The sequence below is a fragment of the Garra rufa genome, chromosome 1 (assembly GCF_049309525.1).
Source record: "Garra rufa chromosome 1, GarRuf1.0, whole genome shotgun sequence".
In the NCBI taxonomy this organism is placed as follows: domain Eukaryota; kingdom Metazoa; phylum Chordata; class Actinopteri; order Cypriniformes; family Cyprinidae; genus Garra; species Garra rufa.
The window spans coordinates 41,871,990-41,887,497 of NC_133361.1; the positions used below are offsets into that span (position 1 = coordinate 41,871,990).

A 15,508-nucleotide genomic window follows, 5' to 3' on the forward strand; every position below is an offset into this window, starting at 1 on the left:
ATGCAATATAAATTGTTTTTTATATGTGGTGTAGATATTTAAAAGAAAGTTGAAAATACATAGACACATTAATAAAATAATGTATTGCATTTGATGGTTAGAATAAGGTGATCTTAAGAAACTCATATATGTGAGATTTTTCCTATAACAAATATATATAGTTTACATTTCCAAGTGGCTTAAATATTAATCTGACCCATCCATATATAATGAGATTATAAATGGATGGGTCTGGTTTGCATAGTTCATGTGTGAGGTTGAAAGATAACTGTGGTGTCCAGTCTGTCACTGTGTTGCTTCCATTTTCTCACTGAAGCAGGGGGTTATGGGATTATATCTCTATCCCTTTGCAAAGCCCACACCAAACAATCAACCTCAGAAAATAATCCCCAAACACCAAAAACAAACACACACACACACACACACACACACACACACACACACACACACACACACACACACACACACACACACACACACACACACACACACACACACACACACACACACACACATAAACTGACCACACATTCAGACATCGGAAAACACCTTGTCATCAATGGTGATTTTGGCAGTCAAGATATGACATGACCTCCCAAAAAGCATAATTACCCAGCCACGTTGAAATCCAGATGTGATTTACTATAGGCATTTTATCTGGAAAACAAACAAACAAAAACATAATAAGTGATCAATAAGTAAAATATAGATATAGTGAGGAAAAATGATTTGATCCCCTGCTCATTTTGTACATTTGCCCACTGACAAAGAAATGACCAGTCTATAATTTTAATGGTAGGTTTATTTTAACAGTGAGAGACAGAATAACAACAAAATAATCCAGAAAAACGCATTTGAAAAAGTTATAAATGGATTTGCAGTTTAATAAGTGATTTGATCCCCTATCAGTCAGCAAGATTTCTTGCTCCCAGGTGTCTTTTATACAGGTAACGAGCTGAGATTAGGAGCATTCTCTTAAAGGCAGTGCTCCTAATCTCAGTTTGTTACCTGTATAAAAGACACCTTTCCACAGAAGCAATCAGTCAATCAGATTCCAAACTCTCCACCATGGCCAAGACCAAAGAGCTGTCCAAGGATATCAGGGACATGATTGTAAACCTACACAAGGCTGGAATGGGCTACAAGACCATCGCCAAGCTGCTTGGTGAGAAGGTGACAACATTTGGTGTGATTATTTTCAAATGGAAGAAACACAAAATAACTGTCAATCTCCCTCGGTCTGGGGCTCCATGCAAGATCTCACCTCGTGGAGGTTCAATGATCATGAGAACAATCAAGCTCTTTGGCATCAACTCAACTCGCCGTGTTTGGAGGAGGAGGAATACTGCGTATGACCCCAAGAACACCATCCCCACCATCAAACATGGAAGTGGAAACATTAGGCTTTGGGGGTGTTTTTCTGCTAAGGGGACAGGACAACTGCACCGCATCAAAGGGACGATGGACGAGGAGTGAGAACCTTCTTCCCTCAGCCAGGGCATTGAAAAGGGGTCATGGATGGGTATTCCAGCATGACAATAACCCAAAACACATGGCCAAAGCAACAAAGGAGTGGTTCAAGAAGAAGCACGTTAAGGTGCTGGTGTGGCCTAGCCAGTTTCCAGACCTTAATACTATAGAAAATCTGTGGAGGGAGCTGAAGGCTCAAGTTGCCAAATGTCAGCCTCGAAACCTTAATGACTCGGAGAGGATCTGCAAAGAGGAGTGGGACAAAATCCCTCCTGAGATGTGTGCAAAGCTGGTGGCCAACTACAAGAAACGTCTGAAGGGTTTTGCCACCAAGTATTAAGTCATGTTTTCACTCATTAAAATGCAAATTAATTTATAACTTTTTTGAAATTCTTTTTTGTTGTTGTTATCCTGTCTCTCACTGTTCAAATAAGCCTACCATTAAAATTATAAATAGATAATTACTTTGTCAGTGGGCAAAGTACAAAATCAGCAGGGGATTACATTTTTTTTTTCCAACAGAATGAAAACAGAATGTATTCTGAAACAAACTAAGTTCTTATTTTTCAGTAGTTCTCCTGTTTAGTTAAAGTCACTAATTGGACAAAGTTATTTGTGATGTGACAGAAATGTGGTTGTTCAAACTTGTTACATAACTTTTTATTCTTATTTGACATTGCTATCTTCCATGCCGCCACTGAAGCTTCTGCAAATAAGGGCAGCCAAACCACAAGAAAAGCATTCTTATCTTCTCCTCCTACATGCTGAAAAAAACCCTGCAGCTATGTGGTTAGCAGGTGTCCTAGTGTGGTTGGTTTTGATTGTTTTTAATAGGGGTTTTAGACACTTGTCGGCTGGTCAATATCGGGAGACAAGCTAAACCATCTTAATCCATGCTTAGTCAAGGTTTAGCTCCATTAGACTAAGCTTTTTCTTACTTTTTACTGCTTCTTGTGATTCTTGGCGAGCTTTCGAAAGGGATTCCCCGAGGCCTTTCTGTCTTCCAGGGATTTTGGTTTGACTGCAATGTCAAGTCTTCTGACTGAGGTAGTAAAAGTGGTATCTTTATAACATCTTCTGGCACACTGATTAACACCCCCAGAATTGTTCATGTTCACACTGTGTGATCTACAAAAGGAGGCCGACTGAGATTGTGTGTTTGGTAAACTGTAGTTTTGCCTGTGGCAGATCGTTTCATCATTTCCATTCCTGAGCATCCTGTTCTGTCATAAAAGGCTTTTCACTGTAAATCAAACCTGTTCTGTTTGATATGGCTAAAGTCCAGCAACTTAGCTAGGCTAAGCTTTTGGCATTTGTTCGGTTGCTTGCTTGAGAAATGATCTCAGGTAATGTTCATTAAGTGCTAGTAAGTGGAGGAATTACAGAGGTCATGAACTGAGAAATCAAATGTCCCTTGATCTTTTGACACATAACATGTAAATGTATTATAAAAACATCCTGTAAATGTCAAAATGCAAAACTTTCTTGTTTGTTTAAAAACTGTTTTTTTTTTTTAATCCAAGCTCAACTCGTTTTGGAATGAGCCACTTTATGATGTAATAGTGAGGCTAAAGTGCATAGTGGCATGGTGCAAGTTGTGAAAGTGAGGGAAAAAATTATTTGATCCTCTGCTGATTTTGTACGTTTGCCCACTGACAAAGAAATGATCAGTCATTAATTTTAATGGTAGGTTTATTTGAACAGTGAGAGACAGAATAACAACAACAAAAAAATACAGAAAAATGCATTTCAAAAAGTTATAAATTGATTGAGTGAAATAAGTATTTGACCCCTTCGCAAAACATGGCTTAGTACTTGGTGGCAAACCCTTGTTGGCAATCACAGAAGTCAGATGTTTCTTGTAGTTGGCCACCAGGTTTGCACACATCTCAGGAGGGATTTTGTCCCACTCCTCTTTGCAGATCCTCTCCAAGTCATTAAGGTTTCCAGGCTGACGTTTGGCAACTCGGACCTTCAGCTCCCTCAACAGATTTTCCATTGGATTAAGGTTTGGAGACTCCAGGACCTTGATGTGCCACTCCTTTGTTGCCTTGGCCCCGTCCATCGTCTTTTTGATGTGCAGTTGTCCTGTCCCCTTAGCAAAATAACACCCCCAAACCATAATGTTTCCACCTCCTTGTTTGACGGTGGGGATGGTGTTCTTGGGGTCAAAGGCAGCATTCCTCCTCCAAACACGGCGAGTTAAGTTGATGCCAAAAGCTCTTTTGGTCTCATCTGACCACAACACCCAATTCACCCAGTTCTCCTCTGAATCATTCAGATGTTCACTGGAAAAGTTCAGACGGACCTGTACTGTACATGTGCTTTCTCGAGCAGGGGGACCTTGCGGGCGCTACAGGATTTCAGTCCTTCATGCCGTCTTGAGGTCATTGACAAGATCCTCCTGTGTAGTTCTGATCTGATTCCTCACGTTCTCATGATCATTGAAACTCCACTAGGTGAGATCTTGCATGGAGCCCCAGGCCAAGGGAGACTGACAGTTATTTTGTGTTTCTTCTATTTGTGAATAATCGCACCAACTGTTGTCACCTTCTCACCAAGCTTCATGGCAATGGTCTTGTAGCCCATTCCTACACAATGTAGGTCTAATATTGTCTCTGACATCCTTGGACAGCTCTTTGGTCTTGGCCATGGTGAAGAGTTTGGAATCTGATTGATTGATTGCTTCTGTAGACAGGTGTCTTTTATACAGGTAACAAACTGAGATTAGAAGCACTCCCTTTAGGAGTGTGCTCCTAATCTCAGCTCAATGCCAGTGTAAAAGACACCTGGGAGCCAGAAATCTTGTTGATTAATAGGGGATCAAATACTTATTTCACTCACTGTAAGTGTGAGTAAACATGTTTTTACCATGATTACCTTGTTTGTTCAGGACCGTTTGAGATATACTTCCAATAGTATATACTTCGGTGTTATGTACAAACAAAAATGGTGCCATCTTGTGTCTGATCAATTGTAGCAAGACCTTGAAGTACTTTGACATTTTTATTACTGTAAAATGTCCAGTTGGTGACGCTAAAATGCTCGTTCAGTAAGGGACTGTAACGCCTGTTCATTACCTTGGTACATATTGCTGCGTGTTCCTTCAGGTACATTTTGCGGCTGTTCAGAAATTAAATGTCCCAGGAGTGTTCCTAAGAGGTTAATGCTTTATCGCATTATCCCCTACACCAAACTCAAACATTTGCAGCATGTTAAAATTGTTTTGATGTAGTAACATCATTTTGGGCAGTGGTGGCTTAATGGTTAGAGAGTCATACTTGTATTGTAACCCGAAGGTTGTGGGTTCGAGTCTCGGTACTGGCAGGGATTGTAAGTGGGGGAAGTCAATGTCCAGCGCTCTTCTCCACCCTCAGTACCATGACTGAGGTAAGACCCTTGAGCACCCGTAAGCACCAAAACCCCAACTTCTCCCCAGGTGCCGCATCAAAACTGCCTGCCCACTCATTTGGTTTTTCATTTGGATTGTTTAAATGCAGAGTGTAAATTCCGAGTATGGGACACCATACTTGGCTACATGTCACATCCTTTCCTTTGTAAAAGGTATTGTGTTTCCTTAATCAAAACTTTGGCCCTGTAAATCATACTTTGTGTGAAAAGGAATAAAAGTTGTTGGAGGTTTACTGCCTGGAAACTGCAGCAATTCATACATATTGGTACATTTTTTGAGTTTTGCCGATACATATTTGGCAAAAAATTTGGAATGGATTATTCTGTACGTATTCCATATGCACTTCTTCAAATGATTGGTTTTTGTACACATGTGCCAGACAGACGTTTTTGGCTGCTGCACAACGTCTGGGCTTGTTCAGCGGTTCACACTGTCTGCTTTGCATTTTTAGATGTTGCTGTCAAGTAAGAAGTAGCTCATTTGAAAAACACTTCTCAAGAGTCCCTTGTCTTCAATCTCACGTCCACGTAATGCAGCAATGGGTCCAAATAAAGATGCAATATCTTACAGATGATTACAATATCGTTAAATTTGCTCAAATATATTAACGGAAACTCAGCAGACAATCAGACAATAGCTTTTCTGTTTCTGTACAGTGTTCTAAACCTGTGTGGCTGGAACATGAAAGAAGCTATTTTGGCATATTATGCCAACTACCACTTTAATATCATCTTCTGACTGACAGCCAAAGCTCTTAGATTATAGGTGGCCAATCCTCCTAATGTTCTTATTCATAAATCAGTCTGGATTGGTGGAAAAGAAAAAGGTCACATACTTTATCGGGGGAGGGATGCATTGTGACACTGGCTGATCTTATAGACTTACATCATGGCTTAAGAGCGCATAAAATTCTGAGAAAATAATAATTGCTCTTTATTGTTGCAAGAGCTATTAATTTGTTTCTCATGAATTGAAATCTTTGTGCCTTACTTGTTGACTCTCGTTGCACAGTTTTGACTTGCTTTTACTTTTAACATCCTGACCTTTCTCGAAAACCGTGACCTCCCACCAGCCGTGTGCCTGAAAATGACTTATTCGGTTACAACCTGTTACCTCCTCTCTGAAAAACAAAGCAGCTCTCCAAAAAAGGGATTAGCAGAATGTAGTAGTGCTTCATTTTTATAGGTGCAGTTCTGGCATGTTGTTGCCTGTGTTTGAATGCGGAGACCTTCGTGAAAACAGGTTTAAGCTCAGTACTTCAGGGAAAATTGTGAGGTATTGTAAAAAGGGATGCAGAATCCTGGGTCATAAGCTTCTCTTTCTCACTCTCTCTCTCTTCTCCCATGAGGCTTCACAGAGGATTATGTTTGTGCAATTGAAACTTGGCAAATGACTTCCCTCCCTCCCCCTCCAAAAAAAAAACAAAAACATTTCAGCAGTGCTGCCAATCCGTCTTTATGTCTGAGCAGCAACTGTTGTTTTAGTTTAAATCTGAGATGAAGAACAAACAGATGAACAGGACAGGGAACATCCAGAAAAAGAAAGAGAAATGCAGGTCAAAGAGTCAGCACCAAACAGTAGCGAAAAACGGTAAGAAGAGAAAGGGCAAAAAGGCCACAACGGCAAACTCAGGTGAGTATTTCTCTCGTCTAGTTATTTTAAGATGATGCAATCCTCTAATGTTTGATCGTAACTATAAATGTCGCTCTGTCTTTCAGCTCTCGCTATCGTCTGAACACATGTGTTTATTCTATATGTCTCATTATTCAACCCTCAGTTTCTCCTGCTTCAATCAGTGTCCGGCCTCAGGCAGATGTTTATAATGGGCCGAGGCTGATGAAATGTTTATTGGCCCCACTTGGCAGTCATACGGTATTGTAAAGGAGCAGGAGCCGTGTATTACTCCCATATGGAGGTTTGACAGTGTATATGTGGGTGTGTCTGTGTGTGTGCATGTAAGACAACACGTGAAAAGTAGCAGTTTAGAAGATTAAAAGATTGCAAGGGAGTTATAATGTTTTCCTGCAAGGCTTTGTGGTTTTGTTCCTTTGCGATCAGTGATCTCAGTGACTTCCAAACGAACCAGGCCTCCATTTTAGCATCATTTAATTTCTCTTTATGTAAGAGGCGGAGCATTATTGGAGAAACGGCTGTAAGATGCACGTGATGTGAGGAGGTGAATAAGTAAATCTCTTGCTTGACTGTTTCGGACAATCATACGGATCACAGAAATTTCCAACTGCTTGCCAGTGTTGTGTGGTGCAGATGTTGCTTGGGAGGTTTCTAATAAACTGTTTATTTATGCATTTTAGATGTTAGTACAAAGTCTTGGTCATAATCAGTAATAAAAAAAATCATTGAATGATTAAGAAGAGGAGTACAATCACATGAGGCCGTGCGATACTTTGGCCTCTGGTGTCACGAGCATAGACGACGACAGATGAAAATAATGATGACCAATTATGGTAACGTGGTGTGTTATGTGTCGGCATGCTCACGTAAACACTGCAGATGGATGTTCTAGGCTTTCGGATGCAATTTCATGAACCTATCATAACATCCCTGCCGGCCTGTGTTGCTGTTGCTGTGACCAATCTATTGTAAGGGTGATAATCTCATCCACAACTATAATTTATCAGTCTCAAATGTTTTGGGTACTTTATCTATCCCTGTGGTCTTTGTGTTGTTCTATTATTAATATGACTTTTATACACACGCTAAGTTTGTTGTCTTTCTGGTGAATTGTTTTGGCCACTGCTCATTAGCATGATAGAAAGAGAGCTTCGTCATTGCATTAGTATTTGTCCAGAGCAATCAGATGTGACCTAGGAAGTTTGCTAGGAGAAAGCAATCCATTAGTATTTCCATTTATCTTAGTGTCTATTACTCAGCTTCCATATCAACAACCATCAAAACTAAAAATATATCATTTCCATACCTACACTACATATTTTACAGTCACCGTTATGCAGATTAATCATAAACACAGCTAAAAATCTTCATTCCACAGTGTCCATCCTTCACAAAACTTATACCACAGGTAGAATGCAAAATGTTTTGGTACAAGAATTTCAGTCAAATCAAATGTAATTTATGTGATATTTCAAACCTTTAAATCAACCAATAATTCAAAATAAGCATTTAGGGCGGCCACTAACGTCTATTTTTATATTGATTAATTCATCAACGAATTTAGCAATTAATCTAAATGACTAATTTACCCCACAAAAAAAAATCAACAATTTTAACATTGATTTTTAATAAAATCAATTAATTGGAGATGCTTTCGATTATTACAATTTAATGGAACCATTAAAATGGAATCCAGAAAAGTAATGGAAAAGAATTTGGTAAAAATAAAACTATAAAACTTAATTAATTAGACAGGCTTATTGATTTAAAAATAATAATAATAATAATTTAACCATTAAAATAGAGTATAGACAAATAAAACGTGAAAAAAAATAATTTGGAAATAAAGCGGATTTCATAGGACCCTATAATTTTAATTAATATTTTTTGTGGTACTAAAAATGGATTTAAGTGAACAATAGCCTTTAAAATCATTTAAAATAATAGCAATGAGGCAATAATAATTAGTTCAAAAAATTTATTAAAAATATAATATGGTTTTTGTTTAATATTGACCAAACATAATTTAATTCAAATGTCCACTTTATCTTTAATATCTGGTTATTTCTATATGACAGAAATATTATAGTCACTGTAATTTAATGAATATGTGGACATCAAAACGAGTAAACTCAGAGTGAGGGTTTGAGCTTTTAATTTGAAATCGCGATGAACACTTAGCATATTGAGTTTGCATTGGTTTATTTACTTTACAAATCTGGTGAAATGGCGCACGTTGCGTTCCCAGATGAACGTTATAATAAACCCAAACTCGCAACAACATGCAGAGATGGAGTTTGAGAGGCTCCACACATGTAAATGATAACAGTTCCTGAGGAACAGCATACTGTGAACCGAGCTGCTGTGAGACGCACGGACGTAACCTGCGCACATTAAACCGGCATCAAATATATTTAACTGACTCAGTGTTTGTTAATTCCCAGCTATGCTTAATTAATATTTTTAAATGGGTTTAATATATAATGCAGCCTTGGAAAACAGTCTAATAATGCATTTAAAGGATTCTCGTCCGTGAAATGCGGCACTTCCGGTATTTTGCCGGGAAAAAAATTGAGGATTTAAAAAACAAAAACAAAAAAACGAATAGTCGATTAGAATGGAGAATCTTGACAACCTTAACTGCATTCAAAGCTATTTACATATGCTGCATATTGATAGTCACTCTAATGCACGAAAATATCTTCAATATTAGATTGTTAGCGGATTAAAAAAACTGTCTTTAAGGCTTTAATACAAACATGCACACAATGATTGGCGACAATTGCATACATTCTTTTCCTCATGAGAAACAAAAAAAAAAAAAAATGTCCCCACAAGGACAAGGATTTTGGATATTGCCATGTTTGTGGAGACATTTTGTCCCCATAAAGACCCTGGACCACAAAACGTTGTTGTAAGTAGCACAGATATATTTGTAGCAATAGCCAACAATACATTGTATGGGTCAAAATTATAGATTTTTCTTTTATGCCACAAATCATTAGGATATTAAGTAAAAATCATGTTCCATGAAGATATTTTGTAAATTTCATACCGTAAATACATCAAAATGAAATTTTTGATTAGCAATATGCATTGTTAAGAACTTAATTTGTACCATTTTAAAGGTGATTTTCTCAATATTTAGATTTTTTTTTTTTGCACCCTCAGATTCCAGATTTTCGAATAGTTGTATTTCGGCCAAATATTGTCCTATCTTAATTCCCATACATCAATGAAAAGCTTATTTATTCAGTTTTCAGATTTAAAAAAATGACCCTTATGACTGGTTTTGTGGTCCAGGGTCACATACATATATATAAATTCTTCCAAAAACATTGCAGAAAAACGTACTGACCTAAACAGCAGTGTGCACATTGCAAAAAGTCAATGGAGAAAGATGTTTTTTTGGCAGTAGAATGGAGTCATTTTGGTATCCACTAAGTGAAAGTGTGGCACACACATCCTGAAAAGTGAAGCCAAAACATTTTGATCGCCATCTGGTGGCTGGCTGGAGAACAGGTCGTAAACCCTGCGCTCACCATGTAAACAAATGGGACTTCAACCTCAAGATCAGTACTGCACAGACTTGGGATCCAAAATACCATCATGGGCGCAAGATGAGAGTGGCCAAACTGGGATGTTTTGGCTTCACTTTTCTATAGTGAAAGGAAGTGGAGAAGCATCGTTCATGTTTTTTATTTTTTTAAATACTTTTTTCAGTTTTATGGTCCTGGAGAGCCACAGCCTTGCAAAGGTCAGCTCCAACCCTAATAAAAACTCACCTGCCTTAGTAACTCTTCAGACCTTGTTTAGCTTATTCAGGTATGTTTTATTAGGGTTAAAGCAAAGCTCTGCAGGTCTGTGGCTCTCCAGGACTGATGGTCCACCCCTGGTCTATGGTATCAGCCAGCAGGGTCTAACTGGGCCGTGCTAACCAGAAAAACCTTGACCCCCTGACCCCTTGAGTAATGTCCTTGAGTTCACTGGAGGCATAAAGTGAAGGTTAGGATGATTAAGTAATAATCACTGTTTATTTACCTTGAACTTTCTTCTTTTCTCTTTACTTATACAGATAGAATGACGAATAAGCATTTGGGCAACCAGACAAGTGCAACACTGCAGATGGATGATGGAGTGGTTGCAGAATTAAAAAACAACACAAACCAACAATGTGGCTGGTTCATACGCAACCTGCTCCTTGCCCTCACCGTGCTAGGTGTGCTTATGTGTGTGTGTGTGTGTGTGTGTGTGTGTGTGTGTGTGTGTGTGCGTGCGTGCGCATGCATGTATGCATGTGTAGGAGTGTTTGTATACAACTTCAGGTCTGTCTGTGTCTCCTTCCTTGGAAGTTCAGATGACTAAATAAATTTGCCAGTTCATGGCTTTATTGTTTGATGCTCATAAACTAATAAAGCCTAGCAAGTCATAGAGAGGTGATAAGGACAAAGCAGGAGGGACAGTATTATCTCAAAAAATTGTTGATAATATACAGGAAGAGATTAGCTAATTGCGTAGACAAAAGGGGGTGTTTATTAAAGACACAGCAGCTGGAAAGAGGTAAAAGTAATGATCATGAAAACTAAAATAGAACTATTTTGGGCCAAAATTAAAATTTTTGACCAATTTAAAGGATTGGATTGCTTCCAAAATAAAATTTCCTGATAATTTACTCACCCAAATGTCATCCAAGATGTTCATCTCGTTCTTTCTACAGTTGTAAAGAAATGTTTTTGAGGAAAACATTCCAGATTGCAGTATCAATGCAGCTTTAAAGGGCTCTACATAATCCCAGCCGTGGAATAAATTGTATTTTTTTTAAACAAACGCTCATCTTGCATTATGTGATGACATTTGAAAGCTCAGGTGTAGTTAGTTCTTCGTCTGTGTACTCTGGTTCTGAAAGGTAGGGCGAAAAAGTAATTTTTTCCTTCAACTTCAGAATTATCCAATATCATTGTTTTACCTTGAATTTCTTTGCATGTTTGCTTTGTAAACACTGGGTCAATACTTCCACCTACGTCACACGTGACCTTTCCAATGTGATTACGTATCGTGTGAAGTCAAGCTAGTGCAAGACTTGCATTTGTGGTTAAAAGTATATAATTTGTCTTTTATTTAGAAAATGGCCAATTGTTTCACTTGATAAGACCTTTATTCCTCGACTGGGGTCGTGTAGAGCCCTTTGAAGCTGCATTGAAACCGGTTGATCCCTATTGAAGTCCAATATATGGAGAAAAATCCTGAAATGTTTTCCTCAAAAACCTTAATTTACTTTCGACTGAAGACATAAACATCTTGGATGACATAGGGGTGAGTAAATTTTAGGAAATTTTATTTTGAAAGTGAGCTAATCCTTTAATCTCCGTTTGTCAGTGTTTATCCTTTGCTTTCATCGACTTTCTCTTTATACTCACATTCTTAAAAATATACAAGATAAACCTTGTCTGTGTTTCATAACTGTGATCATCAGTCAAACCGCAGACAAATACCAAACTAGCAAGTTCTCAGCAAATTTTTTGGCCCCAATGTAGTGACACTGTTTATACAACTGTAGTTTGAGATGTTGCAGATACGGGACAGTTATGCAGTGGTGCATGTGAAATACCCAGAATCCTACAATGCTGTGATCCATACACCTTTTAATAAGCAGGATGAACATAACCAGTGTAATCGACGCTCTCACAGGTGTTATAGCGGGCACAGTGCTGGGCATGATGCTGCGTTATGTTCCTGATCTGGACACAAACACTCTTATGCTGGTTTCCTTTCCTGGAGACGTCCTAATGAGAATGCTCAAGATGCTCATCCTGCCCCTCATCATTTCCAGTCTCATCACAGGTCAGTCTTCAAAAACATGCATTGTGTTTTATGACTGTTAAATGGAAACAAGCAAAAGAAAAGACCCCATTTATCTTTGTTGACACAAGATCTCTCTCTCTTCTTCTGTCTGGCTTGCAGGCCTGGCTGGTCTGGATGCTCGCTCCAGTGGAAGAATGGGCACCAGAGCAATGGTGTACTACATGTCCACCACAGTAATCGCTGCTGTTCTGGGTGTCATCCTGGTGCTAGGAATACACCCGGGGAACCCAAAACTCAGGACCGGTCAGGTCAACGCTGCCTCCAAGAACCAAGAAGTCAGCAGTCTGGATGCCTTTCTAGATCTGATACGAAACCTCTTCCCAGAGAACCTGGTCCAGGCCTGTTTTCAACAGGTAAAAAGTGCTTGTGCTTTGAAAAGTTTGAAATGTAGTCACAAGATCATCCGGCATGCACTTGGTGTTGGTGGTTTACCATGAAAATGGGTCCTGCCCACAAACAGAGACATCATGGATGAGAGTTTATGTCTCTAATGACTTGTGGGTGATTTTTTTCTCTATCTTCCCAGGAGTTTTTGCTATATAATGTGCTCTGTTGAGACATCTTGTGTCGTCTTTTTGCATTTTAGTTGTTTACAAAATGTGAATCTTTTAGAACAGTGGCACAGCGGGATGCTCGTGATGTATGAAGGGGACCTCGGGTCATATCCCAATTGACCGATGGTTTCATGCTGTCTGTGGCCAATGATTCACAGTTGTTGTTTTTTTACATTGTTTATTCATGGTTTTTGAGCACGAGGACATATCACGCAACCTGTCCTGCCCGATTTGTCTTGCTGCTAACAAGTGACAGATGAATTTGTGTACAGTTTGGCCAACAAACAATGTGAGAATCGTTTTCTCTTCTTTTTTAAAGTTGACGATTTATTTAGCAGCCCCAACGATGGATGATTATTTTATTTTCATTTTAAGTTTTAGTTCACTTCCAGAACAAAAATTAAAAAGATAATTTACTCACCCTTGTATCCCCTTGTCATCCAAGATGTTCATGTCTTTCTTTCTTCAGTCGTAAAGAAACTATGTTTTTTTGAGGAAAACATTTCAGGATTTCTCTCCATGTAATGGACTTCTATGGTGCCCCCGAGTTTGAACTTCCAAAATGCAGCTTCAAAAGGGCTCTAAACGGTCCCAGCCAAGAAAGAAGGGTCTTATCTAGTCAAATGATGTATTGTCTTGTCTATCTCTGCATGAAGTCTGTGTATTCTGGTTCAAGACAGTTAGGGTGTGTCGAAAAACTCACATCTCATTTTTTCCGCTAACTTTAAAAATTGTCCTACATCGCTGCAGAAGTACCGACCCAGTGTTTACAAAGTGAACATGCAAAGAAGGTTAAATGCCCTTTACAAAAAAGGTAAAACAGTGTTGTAGGACAATTTTGAATTTGGAGGAGAAAATTAGATGGGAGTTTTTTCGACATACTCTAACTGTCATGAACCCTGAGCTAGACAAGACAAGCATTTGAGGTTAAAAAATATATAAATTTGTAATTTCTTTTGAAAAATAACTGATCGTTTCAATAGATAAAACACTTCTTCCTCGGCTGGGATCATTTAGAGCCATTTAAACTGCATTTTGGAAGTCTAAACTCAGAGGCACCATAGAAGTTCACTATATGGAGAGAAATCCTGGAATGTTTTCCTCAAAAAACATAATGTCTTTACGACTGAGGAAAGAAAGACATAAACATCTTGGATGTCAAGGGGGTGAGTAAATTATCTAAAAATTTTTGTTCTGGAAGTGAACTTCTCCTTTAAGCATAGTTTTTTTCCTGCTGTATGCTCTCAGGTAAAAAAAAAAAAAGGCATGATCATTGTCCAATTATCATTTTTACATTGCAATTTCAACTGTGTGTTAAGTTGTAATTCCTAAAAAAAACTTACTATCAGGGCTTAAAATTGAACACATCATTCAAGAGTCACTGTACACATTTGAATTTAAAGATATCTATCTTATGTTCACACTGTGGTTTATGTTTAGTATTGCAGAAGCACTTCCATTCATTCTAAATAAGTGAGGTTTTGAATACTTAATCTGATCACAGAGACACAGTTCTTAACAGAGCATATAATAAACATTATTGCTTTGTGTATGAGGCTGATTTTCATCTAATTATTATTCCGTATAATTATAATGTTTGTAGAGCTTTATATACACCATTTCACAGCAGATCCACCCGGTTAATAAGCTCTTTTCCTGTAAGTTTGTTTGCTTTAAACGGATTGCACATCACATTTTATTGAGCTGCACCACACTAAAAATACTTTTATATGGAAATAGGTCAAGACATTTTATGAGTGCAAAGCTACAGAGAATAGAGACTATGACTAAGTAAGATATAATCAAAGGTGATGGTGTTTGAAGGTGTTTACTTCCAAAACAATATTTTACTGTAGACGTATGTTGTTGACTACTATATATTTTCACTATTTTTTAATACTTAATTATTTATTATTATATTAACATATTTGCTATATATTTCACATAGTAATTCATTCTTTATTTTACTTACAATTAAAGGGGACATTGGATACAATTTGCATATAAATGTGTCTTAGCAGTGTGTAGACACAACCACCCCACAACGATAAAAATCCATTAACCCTTTTTAATCCCCAGAAAACCTAAACTCTTCCTATTATCAAGCCGTTTTGATTTTCTGAGCAGTACAATGTCATATTGCTCAGGCCTCACCCACAACCACTGACCGACTGTCCGGTATTAGCGTATCAGCTCTCAAATCCACAATTTTCTCTGCGCTCGAGCAGCTGTAGTGACGTCTTGTAAGCAATGCAGGTGTTTTGTAGTTCGATGTAAAAGTGGACATAAAAGTCTTAATTTTCTCCTGACATCAGAGTCACCGACGACAAAGTAGATTAGTTTTATTTTTGATGGTAACGAAATACAAAAAAACAACAACAAAAAAACAGGAGAGCGGGGTGGAGTGAGAAGTAGCTCAATATCATTTAAAGAGTCATGCACCGAAACAGGTTGCTGTGAACAGAGCTGTTTTTGACAAGATAAAATGGGTGTTTTTTTACACGACCATTGAGGAATTTTAACCAAAGTATGTTGCAGACATTTCATGAAGACTCTAAAGAATCATACATGTGTACAA

General features: G+C 38.1%; 1 protein-coding gene across 2 annotated transcripts in view; it reads left to right on the top strand.

Moving 5' to 3' along the window:
• The window catches only part of slc1a9 (solute carrier family 1 member 9), a 30,732-nt gene that overhangs the window by 1,674 nt on the left and 13,550 nt on the right, over positions 1-15,508 (top strand). Inside the window, exons 1-4 of one of the 2 annotated variants that reach the window (XM_073840843.1) lie at positions 6,407-6,514; positions 10,590-10,733; positions 12,203-12,355; positions 12,476-12,729. In XM_073840843.1, the coding sequence (XP_073696944.1) occupies positions 10,595-10,733; positions 12,203-12,355; positions 12,476-12,729 (546 nt within the window). In that variant the 5' untranslated portion in view covers positions 6,407-6,514; positions 10,590-10,594. Of the gene's footprint in view, positions 1-6,406; positions 6,515-10,589; positions 10,734-12,202; positions 12,356-12,475; positions 12,730-15,508 lie in introns of those variants that run through there. The other variant, XM_073840835.1, reaches the window with a different exon arrangement.